The sequence below is a fragment of the Falco peregrinus genome, chromosome 11, assembly GCF_023634155.1.
Source record: "Falco peregrinus isolate bFalPer1 chromosome 11, bFalPer1.pri, whole genome shotgun sequence".
NCBI lineage: Eukaryota > Metazoa > Chordata > Aves > Falconiformes > Falconidae > Falco > Falco peregrinus.
In genome coordinates this window covers 21,263,846-21,289,804 of record NC_073731.1, presented here as the reverse complement: position 1 = coordinate 21,289,804, position 25,959 = coordinate 21,263,846, and the positions used below count along the sequence as shown (strand labels likewise).

The 25,959-nt window shown below is 36.5% G+C and overlaps 1 protein-coding gene across 5 annotated transcripts in view; it reads right to left on the bottom strand.

Annotated features, from left to right (window-relative positions):
* Positions 1-25,959, bottom strand: part of SYT14 (synaptotagmin 14) — an 88,955-nt gene that overhangs the window by 5,839 nt on the left and 57,157 nt on the right. For 3 of the 5 annotated variants that reach the window (XM_055816581.1, XM_055816584.1, XM_027788631.2), the window contains 4 exons: positions 21,718-21,986; positions 19,054-19,503; positions 3,128-3,317; positions 49-105 (listed from right to left, as the gene is read on the bottom strand). In XM_055816581.1, coding sequence (XP_055672556.1) covers positions 49-105; positions 3,128-3,317; positions 19,054-19,503; positions 21,718-21,986 — 966 coding nt within the window. The remainder of the gene's footprint in view (positions 1-48; positions 106-3,127; positions 3,318-19,053; positions 19,504-21,717; positions 21,987-25,959) is intronic. The other 2 variants (XM_055816583.1, XM_027788632.2) reach the window with 1 other exon arrangement.

Sequence of the window (25,959 nt, the reverse complement as noted above, 5' to 3'; positions counted from 1 at the left end):
CTTTTGCATGAAAAAGACAACATCCAATTAGTTTCTACAGGAACTCACCTCGGATTATATAAACCTGTCCACCTATCAAGTGTTTTAGACAACAGAACAGTCCGTCTGACAACAGGGGGTGGAAAGCAGTAAAAGAAATAATGACCAGATGTCAATATTTGGGTGAGAGAGGATCAAAGGTTAAAGATTAAGAGGAAACACTATTCACTGGCATGGAAGAACACAAAACATTAGCAGCATAGATCAGAAAAAGGATTGAACAAAAGGATTGTTGGGTAAAATTTAATGAAATGAAAATTTTGTGCAGTTTTTGTGTAATCTTTAACAAAAATTACACCGCTTACATAATGGGTTATCTTAGCACTAATAGCTACTGGGTTCTAAAGCACACTGAACATAGAAAGAATCATGCACATGATCAGGTTATAGAAGACCGGGTAAAAATCACTGTATTCTTTTTATCAAATCTTACGCTTTTTCATGCAAACTCCAGCATATTACGAAAAACTGCACACAGTAATTATGCTTCATATATTAAAAGCAATAAAATGAAAACTCACTGAACTGAAAACTAAGCTGGTTTTGCCCTTAGCTGTTATAGTTACAGATACTTGATGGTAATACTTCAGTTCTTGAGTAGTGATGGACTTGGGCATGAGAATGACTCTGATCTAAGCTCTAAAAATAGCTGAAGGATGCTTACATCTGAAATTTAACTGTGGGTCTCTACCCAAAATGTAAAAATCTCACTTGTTAAAATCCATGTGTTTATGAATCTAACGTGTGCGTGCATGCATACATACACACACATGCATTTAATGTGCAAAAGCTCTTACACCTTTTAACAAAATTTTAACGAGTACTAAGCAGCATCTTTTTCTCAGATGAAATATTACCTGTCACACAGAGAAACAAAGACATGTTCTAACATCAACTGTTACTGCCTGCAGGATTTGGCCTATTTGCCTGTATTCGGTTGCTAAATGAGTTACCATATAACATATAATATGCAGCAGAGAATTATTTACTACCAAGAAGCAGAAATGTAGGACTCAATCCGTATTTGCTGCAGAAGAGTTTCACAAAAATTGCACAGGTTTACATCATCTACACTACTGAAAGGATCCCATGTAGGAAAGAAAAATAGCTTTCATTTCTATCACAGTTTCTCAAGACCTGAATGAAAACTGACCTGGCACACGTGCTTTCAGCACTTCTCAGGATTTTTGGATCACTGATGGTTTAGCGAGAGGCTGGTATGTGTCCATGATATACTTGACAGTGAGTTAGGAACTGGCAGTGGTATACACCTGGGTCCAGGAGTTTACATGAAGGTGTTACCACTGCTGGGGGCAGGGCAGCGAGGGATGGCACAAAAGAGGAGAAATTTGGATTCCACAATGTTCTGTGCACGGTCTTAGGAGACCCAGAAAGTGCACTAGTTTTCAGCTTTCTAGAAACAGCAGAACTCCAAACCTTTACTTGCCTAAACAGAACTGGACTACTAGTATTACAAATACCAAAACTTCCCCGTGTCCTTCAGAGGGAATGAAAAAAGGTAACACACAAGATCTTCCCTCCAAAAAGGTTAGACCGAACACAGTATTACAGGGCTATGGGCCAGTTCTACGCTACTTACTTGCCATCTGAAACAGATTTTGACCCCAGAGACATACACAACTGTTAGCTAGACAGCATGGGCTCACAGAGCACATTTTGGGAATTAACACATCAGGGAATGAACATGTCTGTCTTCAACACAAGTACTGAACCCCTATCTAACTTGCACATTCTAAACATAAGACAAACTTGGCTTCCTCTAGCGATTCCAGAAAGATAAGCATAAGCCACCTACTGTTTTTGCTTTAAGGGCACACATGGTCCCTTCTCTCCAAGTCTTCTCTCCTGTTTATTCCTTCCCCCACCCCAGTGTCCTTGAGGCTTCTTGGCTTTCCCCATCTATTTCTATGCTTTGTGTCCAAATAGGTGACTCAGGCAGCTCCCTAATTATGTAAAAGTATTGGAGATTTTACTTTTGCCTTCCTTCTCTGGCCATATTAACAAAGTCTGGCTTCATCAGTGTGAAAAGTATAGAGAAAGCAAAGCACAGTAGAACTAAGCCAAATGTAATTAACAGATCGAATAATACATGGGTCAAGAAAGAAAGAGGAGAGCATCAGTCTCAAGTTGTTTGGCTTATTTCCTAAACTCTGAAGACAAAGTGAGATGTGCAAACCACTTATAAAATGTTGGCAGACTGCTACATAATCTACTAGTGCCAGATAATCTGCTCGTGCTATACAAACCTGGGGATTAAGAAAAAGAAAAAGGGGCTAAAACCTGAGCCTCCAGACAAAATCAAGAACAGGCAGGTATGTCTGGCTACAATTCATGTAAATCAGTCTCATCATCTAAAAAACAATAACAAATAATTTTTTAAAAAGTTCATTACTGAACTTTCTCAAACTATATCAAAGAATTAGAGACAGTAAAAACATTCTGTGTATGTGACATTCCATCTGGCTCCAATTTGGAAGTATATAAAGTTCACAGATATTTCAGACAAATGTATTTTCGAACAAATGATTGAACACACAGTTCAAGTCCTTTCCGATGGCGAACATTCCTTCTGCACAGTAAATACGCCAAAGGTCTCTTATTTCTTTCTCCATTGTCGTCACTGACACTCTCAAGTTACATATATTACTACCACATATACACAGGCACATAAGCAATTAAAGACTACAGTATCAACCCCTCTAGGAACAGCAATAACTGTTCATATTAATATTAGCTGGCATGTACTTTCTCTTTAAATACTAACTTTTTATTCTTGGCCTGTGATGTGAGGCATTAGTAATTTAGCAATTAATCATTATGATAAAGGTAATTTATTAGTCAGTCATCATGAAAAATTAAAACAGTCATGTCAACTTACAATTAATATTTTGAATTTTAGATTTTTGCTATTTCCCAAGTGACTAGAAACATAAAACATGAAACAGATTAGTTGATGATTGCTCTATTTCGTTGTGATTGGGTAAGGCTAAATGATGGGATTCAAGTCCTTGCTGCTGAGAGCCCCACCAGTACAGAAGCATTGGGATGAAAAAAGATTTTCACTCACTGGGTGGTCTGTTCGCTGCCAAGTTTTTGAAGTGGCTGCCTTTTATCACTTCTGCTGATAATCTTCCAGTTGTAGCGTTATAAAGGAGGCCAATGAGGATTTCTGGAGCTGAGCCATGTACCAGAGACTGACAAGAGGAGGTACTTTCACTGCAGGACACTTCTGACATGCTCACTTGAGAGTCACAACCCTATAGAACAGACAAAAAGTTCTATGTATTTTATGGAACGATGTTACTGGGAAGTTAATTTTTAGAATAATGCATAGAAAATTAGGAAAGCAACTTACTGACAGTAACAGCATTTCCATTCAATCACCCAGTAAGAAATGTACATCCTTAATATATACTCCATTTGCACATGTTAAGAATTAACACAGACTAAAGCAGTCTGGAATTAAAGTAATTCTTAATTTTGTGTTTCCGTTACTTAGTAATTCAGGAGAAATAACAGAAGAGCAGCAGCATTTATAGTCCCTGTTTACTTCAATTGCTAAGGTAAGACCTGAAACATATTTTATCAGCATCCTGGAGAACATTAAACCTTGGATCTTTTACTTTTCAAAAAATGGAAAACACCAGTGGAACTTTGAAGATAATAAAATGCAGGAAATTCTTATTCATCCTTTGTAAAGGTTATTCTCTAGACTGAGAATTTATGAGTAGCAAAATAACAGAACACATGCAAATAGAAAAATGCACTCTGTCTAGAATAAATTAGCTTGCAAGGAATTTAATTGATCTAGGGATACAGAATTGCAATAGACGCTTTGTCTTCAGTGGGAAAGAAGAATGCCATCCTGAAACACAGCAAGTGATGCTTTAATTTCTACCCTGCAAGCTTCCAAAAAATTCAGATCTCATGCATTCTCACCATATCATATCTTTGACAGGAGCTTCTAATATTCATTTTTGTCATTTTAACCCCTCAGTATTGGCCTTAAAAAAAAAAACAAAAAAAAACCACCTTTCTTTAAGCTGCCATGCTAATCATACCATAGTTGATCCTAGTTTTATTTCTTGCTTTCATGCACTGGCACATATAGCTGTACCACTGAAACCAATAAAATGGACAGAATCTGGCCAATGGATCAGCAATTTGTTTGGCAGCTGAGAAGAGACTTTTGAATTATCAGTACATTCCTTTATGATTCTCTCATAAAAATGCAAATTGGATCCACAGATTTTTCAAATATGGCTTGACTCATTTGGGAATCTGGCAGCACTCTTCCAAGGAGTCATGATGATTTTGTGAAGCTGATTCTTCCAGATTCCAAATGTCTCTATCATTTCCAGCAACAGCTGACATGGGCGCAAGATCAGTCCTAAAACCTAAATAGCACAAATCCTCATCAAGAAAAAAAGTTAACTTTACAGCAAGTAACTTCATCTGACATATAAAGCCCAAATGCATTACAGAATCTCAAATTATAAAAGATTTGATACCTACAAGAAGAAATTATGAGCATACAGTAATATCCCTCATATTAACATTTTAACTAGTTCTTCTCAACAGAGTATTTCCAAGAAGTCTGGCAGAAGTTTCAAGTAGGAATCCAGTTCCTCATTAATAAACATTCACTGTTGTTAGCAAATGTATTCTTACTACTAAAGAAGGACCTCGACAAAATTCTCAGACTTCTATCCCCCCAAGCTGCAAATTCTGGATTTTAAACCTTCGGTTATTTCTTTACTCAAGTCCAAGAATATATTTAAAATGGGTTGCAAATTGTAAATTGCTGAAAATTAATTACAAGTATACATCCATTCTCTGATTCTTGGCATTCACAAGACAGGAAACATTTGATTCCTAACTTCAGAGAAGAATAAAAAATGGAAAATTTAAAAGACAGGTGACTTGGTTCAGCAGTCACAGTATTCACTGCACCCTTGAAAGCCTCAGCCTGTCACAACTACAGCCATTGCTTAAGTTTTCTGGTCTTTTAAAATTGTAACACATTATCCCTATGATGCTTATTCATCTATTTTGTTGTGCCAGGAATTTAACCACAATCAGCCTGACACTGTTCAAAGCTTAGGTCTCATATTTGATTGTGATCATGCCACAAGTCCACAAAAAAGACATAACACAAAGCGAGCAGCTGGGTAACACTCCTCCCCAAACCCTCAAAGGACTCTGACATCTGTACCGAGAGGTGATGATAGCACTTTTTCCTAACTGCAATTTATTTGTACAGTTTACTGATGTTCTAATAGGGACTTTGTCTAAATCAGTTTAGGACTGAGTTAAACTCATTACAATGGGTATCGGAAAAATGTTTGGAATGCTAGGAATAGTAAATAGTAAATGAGTGATAATTGAGTGGAATGAGTCCTAAAGTAACTTGAAAGGGAAGACAAGTAGCTTCTGTGTGATACAATAGAGAAGGAAGAAAACAATTGAAACAACTGAAAATGAAACAAGCGTGATATGACAAGGTTACACAAGGATGGGCTAGAAAAATCATTCCTTTACAGCAGAGTTCTGAGTGGATGTGAGAAGGACAATACCGCGTTTGTCAAGGCCAGAGAAAAGGATCTCACCAGCCTAACAGTGGGATGAGAAGACCTAGGTGATGCTTCAGATTAGTAAGTGGATGGAAATGCAACTAAGTGACTACCTTAAAACTGTTGCAATCAGTAGAGATACCCTTGATGAAAATGTGGAGACAGGGTCTAACTTACATGTTTTGCTACAGTATTTTCTAAAACAAAATATTTTGCCTTTTTTTTTTTTGAGACAGGTGGCAGGTCTGAAACAAACACACACATGTTGTTTAATCCTCAGTGTACAATAAATTTATGAATCTCCCTCCTACAAAATGCCATGGTTTAAAGACATTAAAATAAACCAACCAAATTAACTGACGAGCAATCTAAACAATACTTTATTTTTCATTTCACATTAAAAAAAAAAAAAAAAAAAAGACTCCAACCCATTTTGTTTCATGCTGAACTAAATGTATTTTAAAAAATACTCTGCTTTTCAGTTAGGAACTGGAAAATCTGAATATAAAAGAAAGTGAAACATTAAGAAGAAAAATGCAGCAATGTGTGAAGCAGATTAGAAGACAGACTGATGTTACTGGGTAAAAACAGGGTTAAATGACATAAACCAAAGTATAATTTCTGTGTCTATAATAGAGAAGAAAACAGAGTATTTGGGGGCAAGTAGGTAAAAGACATGAGAAAAAAGGAGAAGGTGAAGTTGTATTTTGTCAGTTTTCTTTTGAAAGAAAACAGAAAGATCCTATTAGGAAGAGAAGAAACAGGAATTACAGAAGGTAAAGAGACAGCCGAGATAAACATGGCTCAGATCAACAATTGAAGAAAGACTTTTCATTGCAAGACAAAGTTAAAATCAGGGATACGGAATATTATTAGATGTCTCCTCAAATGTATTTTCTCCAGCACAGAGTTTATTGTTCACATTGTGGAAATCCATTCATTAAGTAAGATATTCTGTGATAATCATGTCTGTGGGTAACTTGACTTTGTGTTAAGTCTGTAAGCTGCACTAGAACTGAAAATAACAGGTTTTTCAACTCTCTTTTTAGAAGGGTTTTTCTGTTTACGCAGTCAAAAATTCAAGAAGAGTGCTAACAAACTCATCAGGAAAAAGGCAGGACAAGAAGTTACATTCTTAACTGCTCAAAATAGAAGATTCACGATCACATGCCAAATTGTAAAATATTACCATTGAAATTGCTAATTGGTACAACATGAATATAAACTTAGCTACAACAAAGCTTTCATCTCATGACATTACAGTGCTACCAGATGCTTTTCATCCCCAAACCGTTCTGCATTCAATCTATCTGTAAATCTATCTGTAGGCCACTTTGATTCTGTAGCTTCACTGTGGGAAATGTAGTATTTAGACCAAAAGTTACTATTTGTTTGAAACAATCTGTCTACGTAAGTTTATTTTTGTAACTCTTCCCTCTCTTCCTCTATAAACACTGTGTATTTTAATAAGCAGGGGGAAAAGTACTAAGATTCCATAATAGCAAAAGCCTTTAAAGGTCAGTGAAGCACCAGAATAGCCTAGTAAGAACTGCTGTAAAATCTTAAATGCAGATTTTTAAGAACTCAGATGAACTGTCAAGGTATTGATGATGCGACCACAGTGCAAGGAGCTGTCTCTTGAGGTTGACTCCAGGATATTAACACTAAATCTCTAACCTATTTTTGTCAATTTAGCCATAACAAAAATTATATCATTAACAGTAAACACAAGCAAAAAAACCCAGTAGGTAAAGTCTATTCCAAATATTTTGTTCAAAGATCTGTCGCTGCACCAGCTTTTCAATTTTCTAACACAGAGCTTTGTGCAAAGGACCAAAATCTTTCCCATATACAACACAGGACAGTACTTTATTACAAAGTTAGGTGGACTTTATTTGGTTACCACTTGCTGCTTTTCACTGGATTATAAGAGTCATGTGCTATAGTCTACAAAAAACTTAATTACTAATTCTCCAAACTATTGTCCTTGATGCCTACTTTGCATATATTATCTAGGGAAGAAACCTCACTTTTTAATAAATATGTAACAGAAACATTCCTGTTAAGCAGCATTTGTATTTCATATGCAATCAAAAAAAAAAGAACACACTTTTTTCCCTAGTGCCAATGGAAGTGAACACACACAGTGCATGACGTCAGACCTGAACCCCTAAGTACTTTAAAAATCTTTTTCTCTGCCCTCTTAGAGAATCCTCAGTTTGCAACAATGTTAAATGTATTTATTTGTCTTCTTGCACCATAATTCCATGGAAACAGGATATTTTTTACTTACATATTCATCTCCTACTGTTATTTTCATACACTGTGAAGTTCTGCTTATAAATTCTACTCTTAAGCCAAAAGGAGTTAATCACAGGGAACAACACGGCCATGCTGAGGGCAGTTAAAGCTCATTTTCCTCAATGCACAGGTTAAAATCATGCCTCCACAAGCTTACGGAACAAGAACATCTGATTCTCTTGGCTTTTCAAAATATACACAGGAAAGATGAAACCTTGCTGACAATCCTTCAGCAACAAAAATCTGATTCACAGCATGTTACTTGTCAAAATGTCTCTCTGAAATTTTAAATGTTAATGTTATACCACTAATCTCTTAAAGAACTTTTTTGCACATTTCTTCTGCATCAATACAACTGAGAGGTTAGGAAAGGAAATTTGAATCCTAGTAGGCAAGAGAGGGAACTGAATCCAGGTCTCCAACATTTTAAATAAAAGTACTCATCTGTCTTAACCACCAGCCCAACGCTGAGCCCTGAAGCCACTGTTCCACTTTGATGCAAAAGCTTGTTGAGGTGAAGAGGGCACCCAGGCACCAAACAGGCTCCAGCCCAGCTCTTAGCCTGCAGCCCATCTCCAGAGCCCTGCTTCTGCTCGGAGAAGCCAGAGAGGCAGAAACAACCCAACCCAGAGGCTCCACATCCTTAATTTGTGGCTTAAGCACTAGATACTTTATAAAACCATGTTTCAAGACTAAAATATTTTTGAAAAAAAAACATTAAGACCATTCCTGGGAAAGAGAACTTAAACCACCTGAAGAACTCAGCCCTGAAAACAGAGGAATGTAAAATAATTATGAATGTCAAAGAATGGAGCTTTATAATTTTGAATTCTGGCATCTAAATCCCACTTACATGCTATAGAGGCTTTTGCAGAGGTGTTTGCCTCAGTTCCTTATCACTCCTGCTTCTGTTTCCCCTAATTCACGGAAGAACTGAGGATCAATATGCTTAAGAAAAAGAAGCCCTCAAAAATATGATATTCGTAACAAAACAGTTCCTTAAACTAAACCACTGATACACTTTCTGTATACTAATACCTGCAAGAAGCATCAACTTTTTGTTTCTGAAGGTAGAACTGAAGTGTTAAATGATGCTCAAAACAGCATTGTTTGGAATAATAAGATTCTTATTACTAAGATTAGAAATAATAATAAAAAAATTTAGCAAAGAGGTTGCAAAATAAGAATTAAATGAAGAAGCAAGTGCCAAAAAAGGTCTTTTTATTTGCTTTTTAAAAAGGTTTCTTTCTAGTACTGCATACTACTGTCATTTTAAAGCTCTGTCAATTTAAAAAAAACACCTTGATTTTAAGTATTGTCAGTCTGGATGTTCTAGGGGGGGTTTGTTTGGTTTTTTGGTTGTTTTGGGAGAGGAGTTGTTTGATTTTTTTTTTAAGAAAACCATTACTTTTGAAATCACACAAAGCTACCTATCTTTACACGTTAGAGAGGAAATTCCAACTCCTATTTGTAGCTGGCTGTCCTGTATAGTAAAACGAAGAGAACATACAGTTTTCAGTATTTTTCTTTAAACTTATAAACTGAATTTGCAAACATTGAAACATACAGTTTTAGGCATCTCACAAGGATTCAAGTTTAGGAACGCATCATTATTTATGACAGGTAACTATTTGGGGGTTTTGCTTAATAGCTTCCTTGAAGAACATTCCAATTAAGTATAATGTGCATTTTTATTCATGTACTTCACACTTTACAGTATTAATATCTAAGTCAACTTAAATCACACACATGGAAGTAAATATTTCAATAATATTTCCATGATGCAACTTGATTTTAGGAAACAAAAAGTATTTACTTTGGGTAGAATGACATGCTTCAAAAATTACCAGTACTTCCTATTCACAAATTCCAATTTAGAAATCATTAGCAAATAAATACAGTCAACAGTGGTAGAATTCACATCAAATACGGAATTGTTTTGATTATTAAACTACTATTAATGTAGTTCTGAAGTGATAAAATTCACATTTCTAATCAAAAGCTTTTGTACTACCTTGTTTTTTACCCTCAAGAGAAAAAAAAAAAAACCTTCTGGATGCCGAATTTTACAAAGCACATCATTTTCTCATGGATGAAACACTGGAAAATGGAAATAGTATGAAAAATAATATTTTTTTCATTCACTACAGTCAAAGGACTAAATCCTTAAAAATTCTATGCACAGCTTTAATTTACCATAGATACTATAACATACAGTGCTACAAAACCTCCTTAGATGTGACAATACTACACAAATACCAATTTTAAAGTAATTTAAAATTAATCTTAATAAAAATTAAAACCTTTGTGGGTTTTCTAATAAGAAAAATACAGCATTATTAAAATAAGGTCTGTTTTCAAACTTTATGATACCGTAATTTAGTCATAACATGAAAATAACAAAATAAAATGTATATATTCTTAACGATGACAAAACTACATTCCACTCTTTTGAAAGACTTTGAAGAAGTTCCCAGTGAGATTTCTGTGTTGCTTTTCCTATTTCATGAGAATTTTCTATTAATACTTTTTGTTTAAAGGGTTTTTAAATTATCAGCTCTGCAGAACAAAACATTAATTCTCTACTGGAAGGGAAACATTTTAAGTTTTCTTTAACTTCTGTTTGCTGCATTTAAATTACACCTTTGGCTTCCTTGCCAGATTATGAAAGGTCACCTAGTTGATCCATAGACTTAATGGGCTTGAAATTTGCACAGCACACCCGAGCAGCAGCGGAGGCAATTGGAAATGACTGTACAATGGAATTTACAGCATTTACAAAAGCGCTGGTTTTACATTGCAAAAGTCTACCAGCTTTTTATAGAGTCATGGGCAAGGAGGCGAGCAAGAGCCTATTATTGAATCCTGTTTTCTGAGGTAAGACATGTAGCATAAAGAAACACTCGGGTACTAAAAGCTGCTAGATGTTTGTGCTAGCAATTTAGTTAAGAACAGCTGACACAAAATGCAGACATTTTACCTGCACTCCTGATGAAGCTATTGCTAACAGCTCCTACCCAGACTCACTCACACCTCCCCCTCTCTCTACTCCCTGTCAAACTTGTAAGACCATGGAGATGTTACTGTGGGACAGCTTCCAAGACCACAGACTTCTTTAAATGACAATGCTCTGTCCAGATGGAGTTACTCTGTGCTCACTGGGGAGATGCATAGCAAATAATTTTTTTTCTCTTTTCTCTCTTGATTACAGTCTTTCAAACTGGGAAAAGAGAAAAAGGTTCACTGATCAAACAGTAAGCATAGTTTATGAGTAGTCAATCTACAGACTAGTATTTGATTGCATAAACATTTATGCAATTATTTTTTACAATGAACAAATCCTTAATATTAAAGGTAGGTTTATAACGCACTTGTCAGTTGAGCTATCTGCCATTAACAGTTCACCCAGCTCTAATTTAATCTGTTAGCGGTACCCCTTTTGATTTGTTCAGCTCATGTTTTATCTCACAATCAGAGGATCACCAGGTGTTTGCAGTTGGAAAGGATCTGGTTCAGTTCTTAGAGCTATCATACACACCCCAAAAAAGGGCAAGAGGTAGAGATAAGATGGATTCTCCTGGGGCAGCTGACAGCTGATTAAGCCCAAGAGAAAGACAGGAGCTGTGAAAGGTGCAGCTCAAGGTCAGACAATATGAGGATAAAGCCTGACAAGAGGGTAACTCACCAAGACTGAAAGGATCCCTTGCTAAACACACCCTATGAACAGAAATGCTTATCTGATAACAAATACAGGCTGCTTGAATATGCAAAATTAGTGATTACCTGGAGATCCTCAAGTCTGAAATGAAGAATGCTAAAGAGGAACATTTTATGTTACACCGCAAAGCCCAGGAGAAGAAGAATCACCTAAGTAAGCAAACCAAAAACTAAACTCAGAAGTTCCACAAACATGCAAGTTATAAATTTGCAGACTTGGTAACTTCATCTGTTTGTGTAATGTCTCTGATTAGGATTTCCCCCACAGGAAATAAATTGGAGGAGAACAGTGCACATGCTTTTGCTGAAGGGTGCTCAAACCTGCAAACAGAACTGTTTCTATGTTTTTCCTTTTTCTTGTTTCCTTGAAAGGCAGTAGAAAAAGTGAGAAGATATTTGTGTGTATGCAAACAAGAAAGAATTCAAATTATAATAAATTAAAATAGTTGGGAAAATCAGTACATCTAAAGGAAAAACATTTAAGTTTCTAAGTTAAAGAATATTATCACCACTGAAACAGCAGCAGCTGGTAGTGGAAATTTCATGCTAGTGACAACCTTGATAATCTTTACTTATAACCCCTATAAAAGCCACTTCTGGGAAATTTACAGTATGTTTTCACAGTGTAATTATTTTCTTTACTGATCTTCAAAATTGCAGTCCAGGTTGGGAGATCATATTTATGCCACAGAGAATGACAGTCTGAGAACCTCACAGATTCTCAGATAAAATTCCCGATTCATTCATTCATCCTGATGGAATTCTCACTCTGTAGCTTTTTGTATCGATGAGCTTTTTCCGGTTTATTTTTTTAAAGATTATCACAACTAGACATACAATTCTAGACAACACATTTGTCACTGATGGACTAGCCTTCTGAGAAAATAAGAGTATTGCTCAGAAGGATTACTTTGATTTAATCTAGAACAGTCATTCACAGCCTGTCATTTGACTAGGGGCATTTTAGAAACTGGAAAACATCATCATACACTCAAAATAGTAATATCACGTCTGAAACATAGTTTCCATTATTTGCTGACCCAAATATCAAAGACTGAGGGGATCAAACTGAGTAAATAACTTCTTTCAAGCAACTCACTGAGTAAAGGCAAAAGATACCAGGCTTTCATTGTTATTTTACTCAGTGCACAGATATATGGAGAGACAAAAAACAATCTTTATGCTGGCTACATGACCAACTGATGATTTTATCAAATAGATTAAATTCTTTACATTGCTGACTTCAAAGAATTCTCCCAGTATCTTACAGTCAGGGTCATGGTGATAGATCTAGTTACAAAACTAAGAACTTGCCTCTCATCTGGACATCAGCAAGGTAGTTGAAAGTTAATGTTAAATTCAAGTTCTGGTTTTGCTAATGTGATGAAGAAAGCCCTGGTGTTATGCTGGCATTTTTTTTTAAACGCCTAAAAACTTGAAGGCCAGGTGGACTTTGTTAACTCTGCCATGGCAGCGACACGTACACTCAAAATGCTCTGACTGTCCATATGGGTCAGCATATCCCAGAAATGGTATGTGAGTACCACTGATAGCATTTTTTTTTTAGCTCTGTTATCCATGACTGTCAGCAGCAACTGGAATCAAATTATTCTTGTATCTTACTAAAATGTCCAGTAAGCTAGAAATGCAAATTAATTGAGAAGTGGTGGATGTACAACATTCAACTAAGGGCTCTCAGAACCTCATAATAAGTCAGAAGCTAGTTTTCAGAGAATTAGGTTTTTTCATCAGAAAGCTTTATACTCTTAATTACTGACAGAACAGGAACCACGACCCTGGCTAGCCTAGACATGGCAGAATGACAGACCCAGAACTGTTGCTTTGTGGAAAGCTTCCTGACCTGCCCTGGGACCTGCTTGTCAATGGATAAACAACAGCAATACGGCACACACCTATGATGGTGTAAGGCAGAACATCCTCATGACAAAGATCCTTCTCTTGATCACAGTGGAGATAGCAAGTGAGTCATGAAAGGGATGAAGTACTGAATTTAGTTACAGAGTTTAAAGCAACTTGCAAGGACTATTGCCTCTTACTCTGGATTCATTCAAACAACTGGATGTGAATGTCTGTACAGGTTCAGGAAACGTTTCAGCATTTCTGGATAGCTCACTCAAGGGGCTTGTTCGATCTGTGACAGAAAAAACCCTATCACCCTGCATGACAGAAATTGATTACCAAAAACAAGTGGCACATGTTGAAACTGGTCAACCATTTGGCTCCTGAGATGAGAGAATGGCTGTGGTCACCTGAGGCAAGCTGTAATCCTGGAAAAAAATAATAAATAAAAACCTTGAAAACATACTAGAAGTGTTCTACAAAGTATCGAGGTTATTCTATATGGGACTGAAACAGTCCCAATGCCTAGTCCAGTGTTTCTTGGATGAACAGATAAATTATATGCCAAAATTTGCCATGAATGACTAGACATACTTATACAACAAAAAAATCAGGGGGAAATAGCACTCACAGATTTGGAAAGCCAATTAATTTTTAACTGTGATGACTGAACTTATCTAGTAGGAGCTCCTTATCATCTAGTCTGATTCTGTTTGAGTTCTTGAGACTTGCATCTGTCAGAACAGAGCACACACCACTGGCTTCAGGGCACAGTACCCACAGCTGCCTCTGCTTCCCCCGCGATGCTGACCCAGCCCCGAACAGAGCACACCACGGCTTAGCACTTCTCAGCTGCCAGGCACGGCGCTCATGGACACCACACAAGGGCACACCAGCTGAGGCAGCCGTGGCACTGAGAAGCTGTCGGCTGCCACTGGCCAACACTACCATGAAATGCTGCACAACCAGCCAAACACGGGGAGACTGCTTCACTTGCCAAGTCCTGTCAAGTTCTCATGCAGCCTCAGTAACATGATCACCATTTTCCAATCACCTAATAATTTTCTTCAAAGAAATTGCAGGAGTCGTCTTTCCTACTGTGTCAAAGGATTAATTGTGATCTTTCATATTTTACACCACTAACTCAAATGAATGCAGCAAGCTATTCCCAAGATAAGAACACGCTCACTGTTTAAACATAATTGCCCCTCACTTTGATGGACATAATTTTTACAAGCTAACTGAAAGCATTTATGCACCATCACATAGGAACTGATCCTTTTAGGTAGAATTCTAGTTAAAATACTATGAACAAAATCTTTTCAGTCTTTTTTTTTTTTCCTAGACAAGTCTTAGTCATTTTTTTGTTAGCAGTTTTAAAGTATCATACTGGTATTTAGTAAAGATTTGTTTATACATCTGAATTTTAGTATTTAGCCTTCAAAATACAATCCTGAATAGACCATGCCGTAAGAACACAGTAGTGAAATCATCAATAGGTCTAAAGTATAAGAATTTGCACAAAATCCACAGCTTGACTCTATAACGAACAAGAATTCCCAAGAAAGAAATGCCACTCCGAAAGCTTTGTCTCTGAGAAGTTTATAAACTGATAAACATCCATTACAAAGAATACTGAAGATATGCCACACATAAAGGGCAACATAGAACAAATGCCTTAAGCACAATGCATAAACCAACGTACACTAGATGATGAACCATTGTCCTCAAATTGGAGAGAGTACACACCTGTGCGTGCAAAAGTGAGCATTTTTACACGTTGCATGCATAAATGCCTTCACTCCAAAAAACTCTAATTAAAGTAATTCTCTGACACTCTGGATATTTATAGTAAAGTAAAATAATCCTTTAGGTACGTATGATTGCCTACACCATCCATTCTTTGTTACAGGGATCATATGTGGGAGTTCAATATGTTAGAAGTGGAGAATGTTATAGAAAGAAATAAATATAAATTTAAGTCTCCACACTAAACTTCATGTTATTGACAATACATAATGAATGATTACTAGATTTGCTTAGCAAGAAGAGGTGTGTTTTGGTCATCCAAACTGTACTTCCAAAACTAATCAAAAGAGAAAAAACATCATCTTTGTTGTTACTCTATACCAAAAGCAACCTATGGGATGGTGAAGAGGGTTACACTTGTTTCTTTGATCTTTTCCAAACAGATTTCACTCAATAAACTGCTTATATGTTTTTATAATCACATCATACTGGAGGCTGTTGTTCACCGTCAGGAAAATTTCTTCGGGTGAGAAGAATGAAAAGCAACTAAAAACAGGTCCACAGGGATTTCCTGAAGAAAAATAAACAACATCCCAAGAGATTCTAAACTCCAAGATGGGTGAAAAAAATTCATCTACCAGTGCACTAGAAGAAAAATTTCTCTAAAAGCATCAACAAAGATCTTTGTAAGGAAACTATACTCAGACAAAACCACAACATACAACCCCTGCTATTAACTTTTGATACAATGGCCGATTTCTCTCAAATCTGAAAGGGACACAGTCGCAGATGACAGCGGCGACTGCATTCTGGCTAGCCCATATTAGTTCTGTTGCTTCCTCCTCACTCAAACATACGCTGAACTTGGAAGCAAGTGTGTGATAAATAAGGGGGCTGAGCAGGAACTCCCAGTTACATGGGAGAATTGCAGCAGTACAGCACTGTTACACAGCAATAGCACTGGGGATAATAACCGCTAATGCAAGAAACTATGTGCAATGTAGGAAGGTGAGGAACAGGGTGAAATCTTGGGTGAGAAGGACAGTTTCTGATATGTTTGTAAACTTGAAGCCATATGTAGCTTTGAAACCTATTTAAAGAATATATTAGTATCACGTCCTCACTACAACATGCACTTGTCCACATTTTGACAATAACCAGAGAGCTGCAGACCCCACTTGTGAGCCTGCCATGACATCTGAAAGGCACTGAACTTGCTCATCTACCAGATCCCCTTGTGCATAGCTTTAAGGTGTTAATTGAAAAAATACTAAACTTCACAGGATACAAACTGTTCTTACACAATCAGAAGGCAGATGATTAGCTAATAAAATACCTTAATATAATATCAGGCACAGACAGAAGCAAAATGTGTTTCTGCAGAAGAGATTAGCATAGATGTTTCAATGGATTAGGAAGTTTTAGTGACAGAAGGTATATTTCATATATAAAATCCATATAACAAGAAGCACTGGAAAAAATAGGACAACTGTCTTGTGTCCAAGAAATATCTTTGTAAAACAGCTGTCAAATATAAACACTTCTCATCAACAAAACACTCTGCAACCAAAAAAGGCAGATTTAACTCAGAATTTACGTGTACCTCATCATGGATTTTATAATGGTAAATATCTCTGAACGACTGGATCTCTCCAAATTGAAACAACACTTACCTTCTCCTGTTAAATAACTCCTGCCTGGCACTTATGATTAGTTGGATGTAAAGATTGCTGTTGGTTTGTTCTAGCAAAAGGACAGTTCAGGAGTACAAGCAATGTGTATAAATAGACTCAGAGGCAAACACCTGAGAAGGGTAAGAACTAATTAAGCTCAAGGACCATGCTGGCATAAGAACAAATGGTAATAAATTGACCATGAAGAAATGGAAACTAAACAACCTGAAGTTATGAGATGAAAATTCACAAATTTTTGATCAGGATGTTTGACTTAACAAGGGCTTGACCTCAAGTGGCCTAGGATGCCCCCCCCCCCTTCCAGTCATACATCATAAAAAAAAAAATAAACGTTAACGCTCTTGCAAAATAACTGCATGTTAAATCCTGTAATAAATCTGCTTACTGAAAAAAATATGCTATAGGCTATAAATAATAATAAAAAAATACCTATAAACTCAGATATGAATAATTTCCAAAGGTTTAAAAATTGATTTGCATAGTTCCAAAAAGCATAGATCCTCATTCAATCTATCAAGATTATGAAGGTTCCTTTCCAGCAACAGGTAGGGCTAAGATAATCTGCCTAAACTCCATCACAGCAACAAACTCTGGAAGAGCCTTTCACCTCTAACCAATATTCCTTATTCTTGTCCCTTCCCCAAAAAAATGCAGGGAGAAAAATGCAGAAATGGCATAAATAAATATAAAATAACATATAAAAATATAAAATCATACATATAAATATGATATATAAAATAATAAACAACAGTCTGATATTCTTTGATGTCTTCTGGAATGTGTTTTTACTCTCTCTGCCACAAAAGCTCAAGAAAGTAACACAGAAGAATAACCAATGCACATATGGGATATACCAATCAGCCAAAAGCCTGGCCCACTCACTGGCCTCTTTCACTGACTTTAGTAAGTTTTATACAAGAAGCTATTGAACACACACACACAAATTTAGCAAGTACATTTAGAATACTCAATGTTTTGTTTCAAGGGGTGCTTTTTTCCTAGCTGTGAAACTAGCAAACTGCATTAGGAAAATTCACACTAGGCAGGAGGAACACTTCACCCTTGGAACAGACTGATTGGTACTTCTCAAGGAATCATAAAAAAGCTCTTCTGCTGTCAGTTGAACCTCCATTAGATCAAAGTTTTAGTCTCAGCTTTTACTAATTCTAGTTAATATATTTTTAGTCATTAAATACAATGGCATTTTATTTTGATTATTTTTTGTAATATTCATGTTCAACAGAAATACCATTTTAACTGATCCAAACTTTTTTGAAAATGTAAAACAAATTAACTGCATTTTCTTTCCCTTCTCTTTTATCAACAGTGAAAAAAAAAAACAAACCCACAAAAAAATGTGTTTACATACATACTTAAATACATACAATGTCCAAATAAAGATGCTCCTGCTAAATCACCTTCTCTTTCCCCAAAAAATCCATTATTGAGCACATATGGAGCTCTAAAGAACATTCAAGCACTCCTAGTCTAGGAAGCCCTGACCACATCACAAACATTTGCTTGTGGACAAAAGCATACTTAAGTATTTACAAAAAAGAAAAAGGAGATGCTGATCACTGCCCGTATAGTGATCTCCTGTGGTTTTTTGATAGTGATGTCTCAGTCTACCCTTAATTACTGTTGCATTGCTTTATTAAAAACATTGAAGTTAAATTATTTGGGGGAACAAAAACTTTTGTTCATCAGGGAGGTAGGTTTTTTCAGCAAACAAAAGTCCTTTGCAGTTTGTTGGTTTTTTTTTTTCTTTTTTAATTGAAATGCTGTGGGTAGCACAGTAAAGATTATACCATTAATTGTATTTATATGTATTGGCATGTATACACGTACTCACCACTATATCCTATTTACAGACAGGAAATTTTGAAGTAATTAAAAGGAAAAATATGGGCATCTTTTGCAGGTGGAAAGTAAATGTACTTACAGAAGCTCTAAGGAAATTATCGTTGTGCTAAAACAGTGCTATGACTGTTGAAAAAAATCGAGTCGATGTGATAACTCTATAAATAGACAAAGTATTCTTACAAAATTCAGGACAGTATATATCACTGCATTCTTATTCTGCCTCATTTAATACTCACAGACAGGCTGTAAGAAGGTTCCAGTATCACTGGCACTGACATCTTCCCTTGAAGATTCAATTTTGTTAAGTAAAAAATCTTTTCTCCCACAACCCTCTCTTTTTTCATGCGACGTACGCTGTACAGTCTAAAGCGAACTGCATAATTCCCAATCATCTCAGACTCAACGTGATTAAATTTGAATGTCTCTGTGAAGACAGGGCACGGTCCCCGCTGGATGCTGGTTTTTGCTCTCTGCTTCTTTATAGGCAGAAGAACTAGGTGTACTTGCCACGAGCTCCCACCTGTCCTGCTGTATGTGGGAATGTCTGTGACAGCTGTCACTGTCACCAAAAGCTTCTGTTCCTGTGAGTCATAGTCAAAAGTCACATCCAGCGTGCCATATTTAGCTACTGGCTCAGGATCAAAAGGTTTAGGAAGCTGTGAAGATGATCCTCGAGCTGACATATCCTGAAGAAGAAGAAAAAAGATTTTTTATTTATTTATTGTATTCTATTATTAAATCTAGCATGGAAATAATATGGCTTTCTCTATGCAATATGAAGAGACTATGATCTTTTTGTTCATTTCATAAACAAGGTAATTAAACACCAAAAGCCTGAGGAGATGGCTGACTAGCAGCCAAGAAGAAATTGAAAGACTTCACCTGGCCAATACCACCCAAAAGCCAGGTGCCAATCAGACAGAGCTCAGATTAAGTTAGGCTGCATTTATGATTTCTTCTGTGCCCACTTATTGAAATGTATATACTTTTGTTATGAGATAGAACTAGCTTATTTCAGTGCAAGTATACACACATTTTAAAGGTAACGTATCACAGTACTTCAAGAGCTGGCTAGTGACTGAGGGCACGGTGAGACACCAGCAAATACAGGAATTATTACACCTACTTGCACATGCAGCTCTTGTTGCAGCCCACGAGGGTTCTGTGAATGTGCCAAAAATTGTCATGGCTTTATTAACGTATTACTGGAACCGTGCAAGATGCATCTGTTTTGAACACACCTTCTGAACCTTCTGTAAAAAGCATCAGTCCTAAAACTGTGCTTGAAAAAATTTTAAGATTACTTATTGTCACTTCAAATTTTAAACAAAATATTGATCCCTTATAATGTTATAACAGCTAGTTTGACAGTAATACTGAAACGCAAAATATTTACAAGCACAGGTCAACCTACTCTTCATAGAAGTTACTCCATATGTAAACCAAATGTATTTCCTGTGTATTTTCATATCATCAAAGATACGCCTGCTCATGTAAATGAATGCCACAACAAAGCCTTTTGGATTAAAAAACATTATGTTCTTATTTTAAACTGGCTACATAGCTATGGGAATTCATTCCTCCAAAAACTTCATTCTTCAAGTTGTTGAGTGGCTATAAAAAAAGTTGGCAGTATTCTCAGTTCTTATTGAGTAGGCTTACATTAATGACTGGTGTGACACAGAACGGGAAGAACTCGGATTAGTTTTGCTGCAATCTGTTAGGGTTTGAGCACCGTATGTACACACTATGCCTTTACCACAGTGAAGTTCATACGGATTGTGGTCCTGGTTGATCATCAGGTACATGCAGACAGCTAACTACTGAAGAACCTTGCAGCTGTGCCTTCCAGATGTTGCACCAACACCCCAGGTATGCAACATCAACTTACCAAGAGGTCTACTAAGACAGAAACAACTGTTGGCACATCAGGACTGAGCCCTAATATGCACTTCAAAACTGCAGGTAGAGACAAGAGGCAAATCTGTACCAACCAGAAGAGCCTCTTCTGCACGTGACATCACTAATGTAGGCTTACCCATAGATGTCAGTGCAGTAACTGGCTGTTAAAGACATTTCAAGAAATGTGTCAGAAAAGATGATTTCTTCATAGTAAAAATGAATAGATATCATTACAGTTTTTTGTTCATCAGGGAGGTAGGGCTTTTTCAGCAAACAAAAATAATTTGCAGTTTGGTTTTAGTTTTTTTCTTTTTCTTTTTTAATTGAAATGCTGCGGGTAGCACAGTAAAGATTATACCATTAATTGTATTTATATGTATTGGCATGTATACACATACTCACCACTATATCCCATTTACAGACTGGAAATTTTGAAGTAATTAAAAGGAAAAATATGGGCATCTTTTGCAGGTGGAAAGTAAATGTACTTATAGAAGCTCTAAGGAAATTATCATTGTGCTAAAACAGTGCTATACCAGAAATAAGGAAAATGAAGTGGACCAAATCTCTATACTACCATCAACAATTCATAAAAAATTTTCATAATTTTTTTCATAAAGGATGGTTTTATATCATGGGCTGTTCAGTTTGAAAAGTGTTAACAGATTATTTTTATTTATTTGGGTTGCTTGAAAAATTATGTGGAAGAAAAAGAATTTTGAATACAGCCTTTATAGTGTGATAAAGTTTTCTAACTGGTTTTAAAAATAACTCACTCTTACTGGGAGCATGTTTGAAAGTTAAGATGCCATACAGATAACTATAAAGAACAATCTGAAATCCTATTGTAATATTTTCCGACAAACTTTTTTTTTTTTTTTTTTAAATGAATGGGCTGCAATATTAGTGTTCATGTAACTGTGTAGATCTTTAGATAAAAAAGCTCTCAAAAGATTGCACCGCATGATGCTTCAGAACACTTAACTGTTTTCATTTACCTCTGGACTAAGGACCGCTGTGCTATCACTTGGTACATCCTCTTCATATCCTTTGTTATGAAAGCTTTCTATTTCGTGTCCCGTGCTTCCCTCACTTGGGCACTTATATGAACATCTCGGACTGTTGCTACACTGGGAAAATTCACATTTACTGTCTCCAACTTCAGAAGGTGTACATGAAAGGTGAGGAGAACCACTGTCATCCTGGTATGGAGGTGGCTGCAGTTCATCTAGCGGAGGTGTTCTTCTCATCCTCTGAATGCAGTTCGCTGAGAATAAGTGAAAATTCTTTATTTACTTTCTGATTATTTACTTTTGAAATCATTCTGTGGAAAATGGTAAGTCTAATTATCTTGACTGAGTATTTAAAAAGCTATGAAAGTCTTTTTTCACTTTACACTTCAAATTAGATTTAACAAATACTACTGAAAAATATTTGTTAAAAAATGGAAATGAATGATCTCTCAGATGAAAGAGATTTGGATAAAAGCAAAGTATATAGTCTCAATGGATTGTGTAAACCATATATAAACAAATAGAGCACAAATATGATGTGACAAAAATTCTAGGCTGGAATTTCAGGGATGCTTACCTTGCAAAAACCATTGGATATCTTAAGCCAGATGCTGTGCAGGTGGAATGTAGACCAAATAAGGAAACAAAATGCACTCCCTAAAGCCACGATACCAAACTTCTGATTACCTCCCATGCAGTTGCTCACTGATATTAAATTATTAAACTCTGAAGACAAATACAGGCAGACACAAGTGCCTTTTCACACAAGTGAACTCTGCTCGCTGGTAAATTTAACAAGTGAAGCAGTGTCTCAGACTCTTTATTACTTTTTAAGGATAGCTAAAGGGTACGTTATCTGGTGTCTAGAAGTTAGACACTAGATCCAGTCACTAAAGACAGTGGGAAAAGTATCATGAGCAATCTTGTGCTTGGGATGAATACTTGATGCTGACCATCTTTGCTTCTCACACTAGATAGATAGATAGAAATGTGGTTACATATCTCTTCTGAAAATAAACCTGATGCATTGATGTAGAAAGTTAAATCAAAATAATTACATTTCAGTTTTTGATCTCCTATTTTACTACACAGTATTACACAGATGACGAACTGGAAAAAGACGGCAAGGTGTGCAGTAGCTGAAATGAAAGGAATACCAAGGACAGGTAAAAACCTGTATCACATTTTGTTCACGTCTTCTGTAGAAGTTTTAATGAAAGATTTCAATGCCACTCACACACAGAATTAACTTATAGACAAAAATTTCAAAGCAACAATGTTTTCTGGTGTCAGACATCCCACTTCCACTCACAGAAAAATCCACCAAACAAGGAAGTTAATGAAAGTATTAACATATAGAACAATATAAGCTTTGATTTTGGATTCATGTAAGAAAGAAACTGATCATCTTTCCCACATGACAATGGTGATACATTATAGCTCATAAACAAATTTTTGTATACAGGATTGCCCTACCTATGTCCTAAATTCTCACCAAGTACAGCAACCTTTTAAGTGCTTCAGAGGTAACTGCCAGTTGTTCAACATATCACATACACCGAGTATGCAAAGTTACCCTTTACGGAACAAGGCTGAAAACACAATGATGTCACTCTCTTGGGAAACAAACAGTCTTCGCAAAAGGTCCCTTTTGTTCTCCTTTCCTCTAGAAGTCTGGGCTGTAACTGACTGTGGCATGCTGGAACATTTCATAGCATCTGGGACATGATGTAAGCCCAAACCACTGTGGCTTCAGTGCACACTGTCCATGGGATGCAAACCCAGACACATTGGCTAGAAGGGAGCCAACTGTGCACGGCAGGTCCCCAAAGCTGGGCAACTGAAGGACTGAGACCTGACAGCCCATTGTGGGGCATATCTACTGCACAAATAAATACAGGCCTCCAAGATGTGTGGGGAATGCAGGACTCTTCTTTATTTCACTGGGCCCCTAATGGGACACCTCTTAGCTTTAGCTAAGGCAAATGAGTAATTAACACACTCCTACCAGATGATGCCATTGGCAGGAACTCTCTCTTCCCTGATCAAGCCATCAGAGCCAGCCTAGCATTCAGAAAGACTCCAAATTATTGTCACAGTGCTCCTGCAAAAGGTCCTTTGCTGTTAGTTAGGCCAGTGCCACCAACTCTTGAAACTCCAGCCCCACAGGGCTGGAAAGGAAAACAGAGGAGGCAGGGAATCCTGTACTAGAGGTGTAGCCATCAGTCTAGCAGATACACATAAAAACTTAGAAACGAAACAGAGTTAAGCCAGACACTCACAATCTTCAAATCACCATGCAGGAACAGTGAGAAAAGTTCATTTGCAAAACATAGAGATATGGGAAAGCACTTTTATTTTTTATTTTAAATTGGATAACTTGTGTCCATGAAACTAGACAGACATAATTTTAGAATCTACACTGATATTTTAATTGTAATAATAATAACCACCCTTTGACTCTCTATACCATGAAAACAGGACTTCCTTTTCATAATCTATGTAATTAAATAATCTACCAGATTTAGAGCAACAACATTTCTGCTCATTGTTGCTAAAAGGCGACAAACAGCCTTAAATGAGACAATAACCACCATGTAGCTCTGACTTAATGTCTTTCTTTTCACTTGTAGTCAAGTCTGCAAAGACTTTTTAACTCCCAGCTTTTCCACAATCTAATGAAATGAAAGCATGTCTGGGTAACTATCAACACCATTATTGTCTTACATGAGTAAATAAATGACTGTGACTCACTTTTTTCACTTTGATGAACTCCATTATATGTCCCTACGGGAAAACTGCACAGGCTGTGTGACAGAACAGGTACTTTTAAATGTAGGCGGGGAAGAAGTGAAGAAAAAAAAAATTCTTATTAACAATTTTGTGACTCAAAATATCTTAGAAAAAGCTGAAACACTGGGGCAGGTTTTAACTATTTATTTTTGAAAGTTTAGTTTACCAAACAAAAATAACATGTAAATTCTTAAAACAAATATCTGGGTTTAAAAAGTTGAGGACATCTCTGTCTAAACAGGTGTGAATTGTTTTTGAACAAAAGGTTTCTCTACATAAAAGTTACACAGAAGTAACAACTAACTTCAACGATCAATCTGTCATCAAAATGTATCAAAGTTTAAAATGAAACCCACTGCTAATGCATGCTGGCCTATCACCGATTGCTTTGGAGAAAAACATTTGGAGCTGAAAGGAAAGCATGTTCTGAAGTGTTTGCATATTTACATGTAAAACCACTTGTCTATACCATACCCTATACCATGTAAGGTCTAAACTTAGACACAGTTACGCTTGTGCATACTTATATACAATGACAAAACCAAAGAACACCTTCCAAAGACCACTGAATGTGGCTAATAACGTCTGCTAAAGAATTACTCTTAACAACCTAGTGGTTACAGGGAAAATCTGAATTGTTGCACCATTTCTATACAAGTTTCCCAGAAAAATTTCCACTCTCAAGCCAGACAGGAAATAAATTTGGCCAATTTCCCTGATCAAATTAAATTACCATACCAGTTTGGACTAGACAGGGTGAAAAACATCCTAAACCTGGAAAAAAGAAATAATTACAGGGAAACCAAATCAGGTTTAGCCTGAGGTTTTTACCAGCCAGAAAATGCCAGAACAGAGGAAAGACGAATAGAAAAATCCCACATCCAGTTTTCCACCCAAAGTATGTGAAATAACTTTGCATTCTCGTAACATGAGTGAAACCAAGTTGTTTAGCAACAAATATTTAGTAGACTCTAAATTGAGAATACAGCGTATTGCTGTCTATAGGCAGATCTGAATTATCAATCTTTTAAGGCTTAACTGCTTTAATTAAAATTTTCATTCTTCTTTAGAGGGCTGGGAAAAAACCTCACGTAGTGGTAACAGTAAAATCCTTGCTCAACAAAGAAACCGGAACTACAAGTGAAATCCCTGACAAACACAAGCATATTAGCCCTTTTTTTTTTTTTTCTTCCCCTGGTACACTCAGAAATTATAACATGTGAACTGTCATTAGCACATTTAAGTCAGAAGTAAGCAAATACCCTCTTTTTAGTACTGTTTTTTAAACAATGAAGGTTAATTTTGTAAATTTTCGAAATCCCTATGGAGGGGTCTGACTGAAAGGCAAGGGCAGATGATACACATTTTGCCATTGCCCCTCCAGGGACTCTCAGCAAAATCTGACACAGCAACCCAGGCCAAAATGAGCATCCC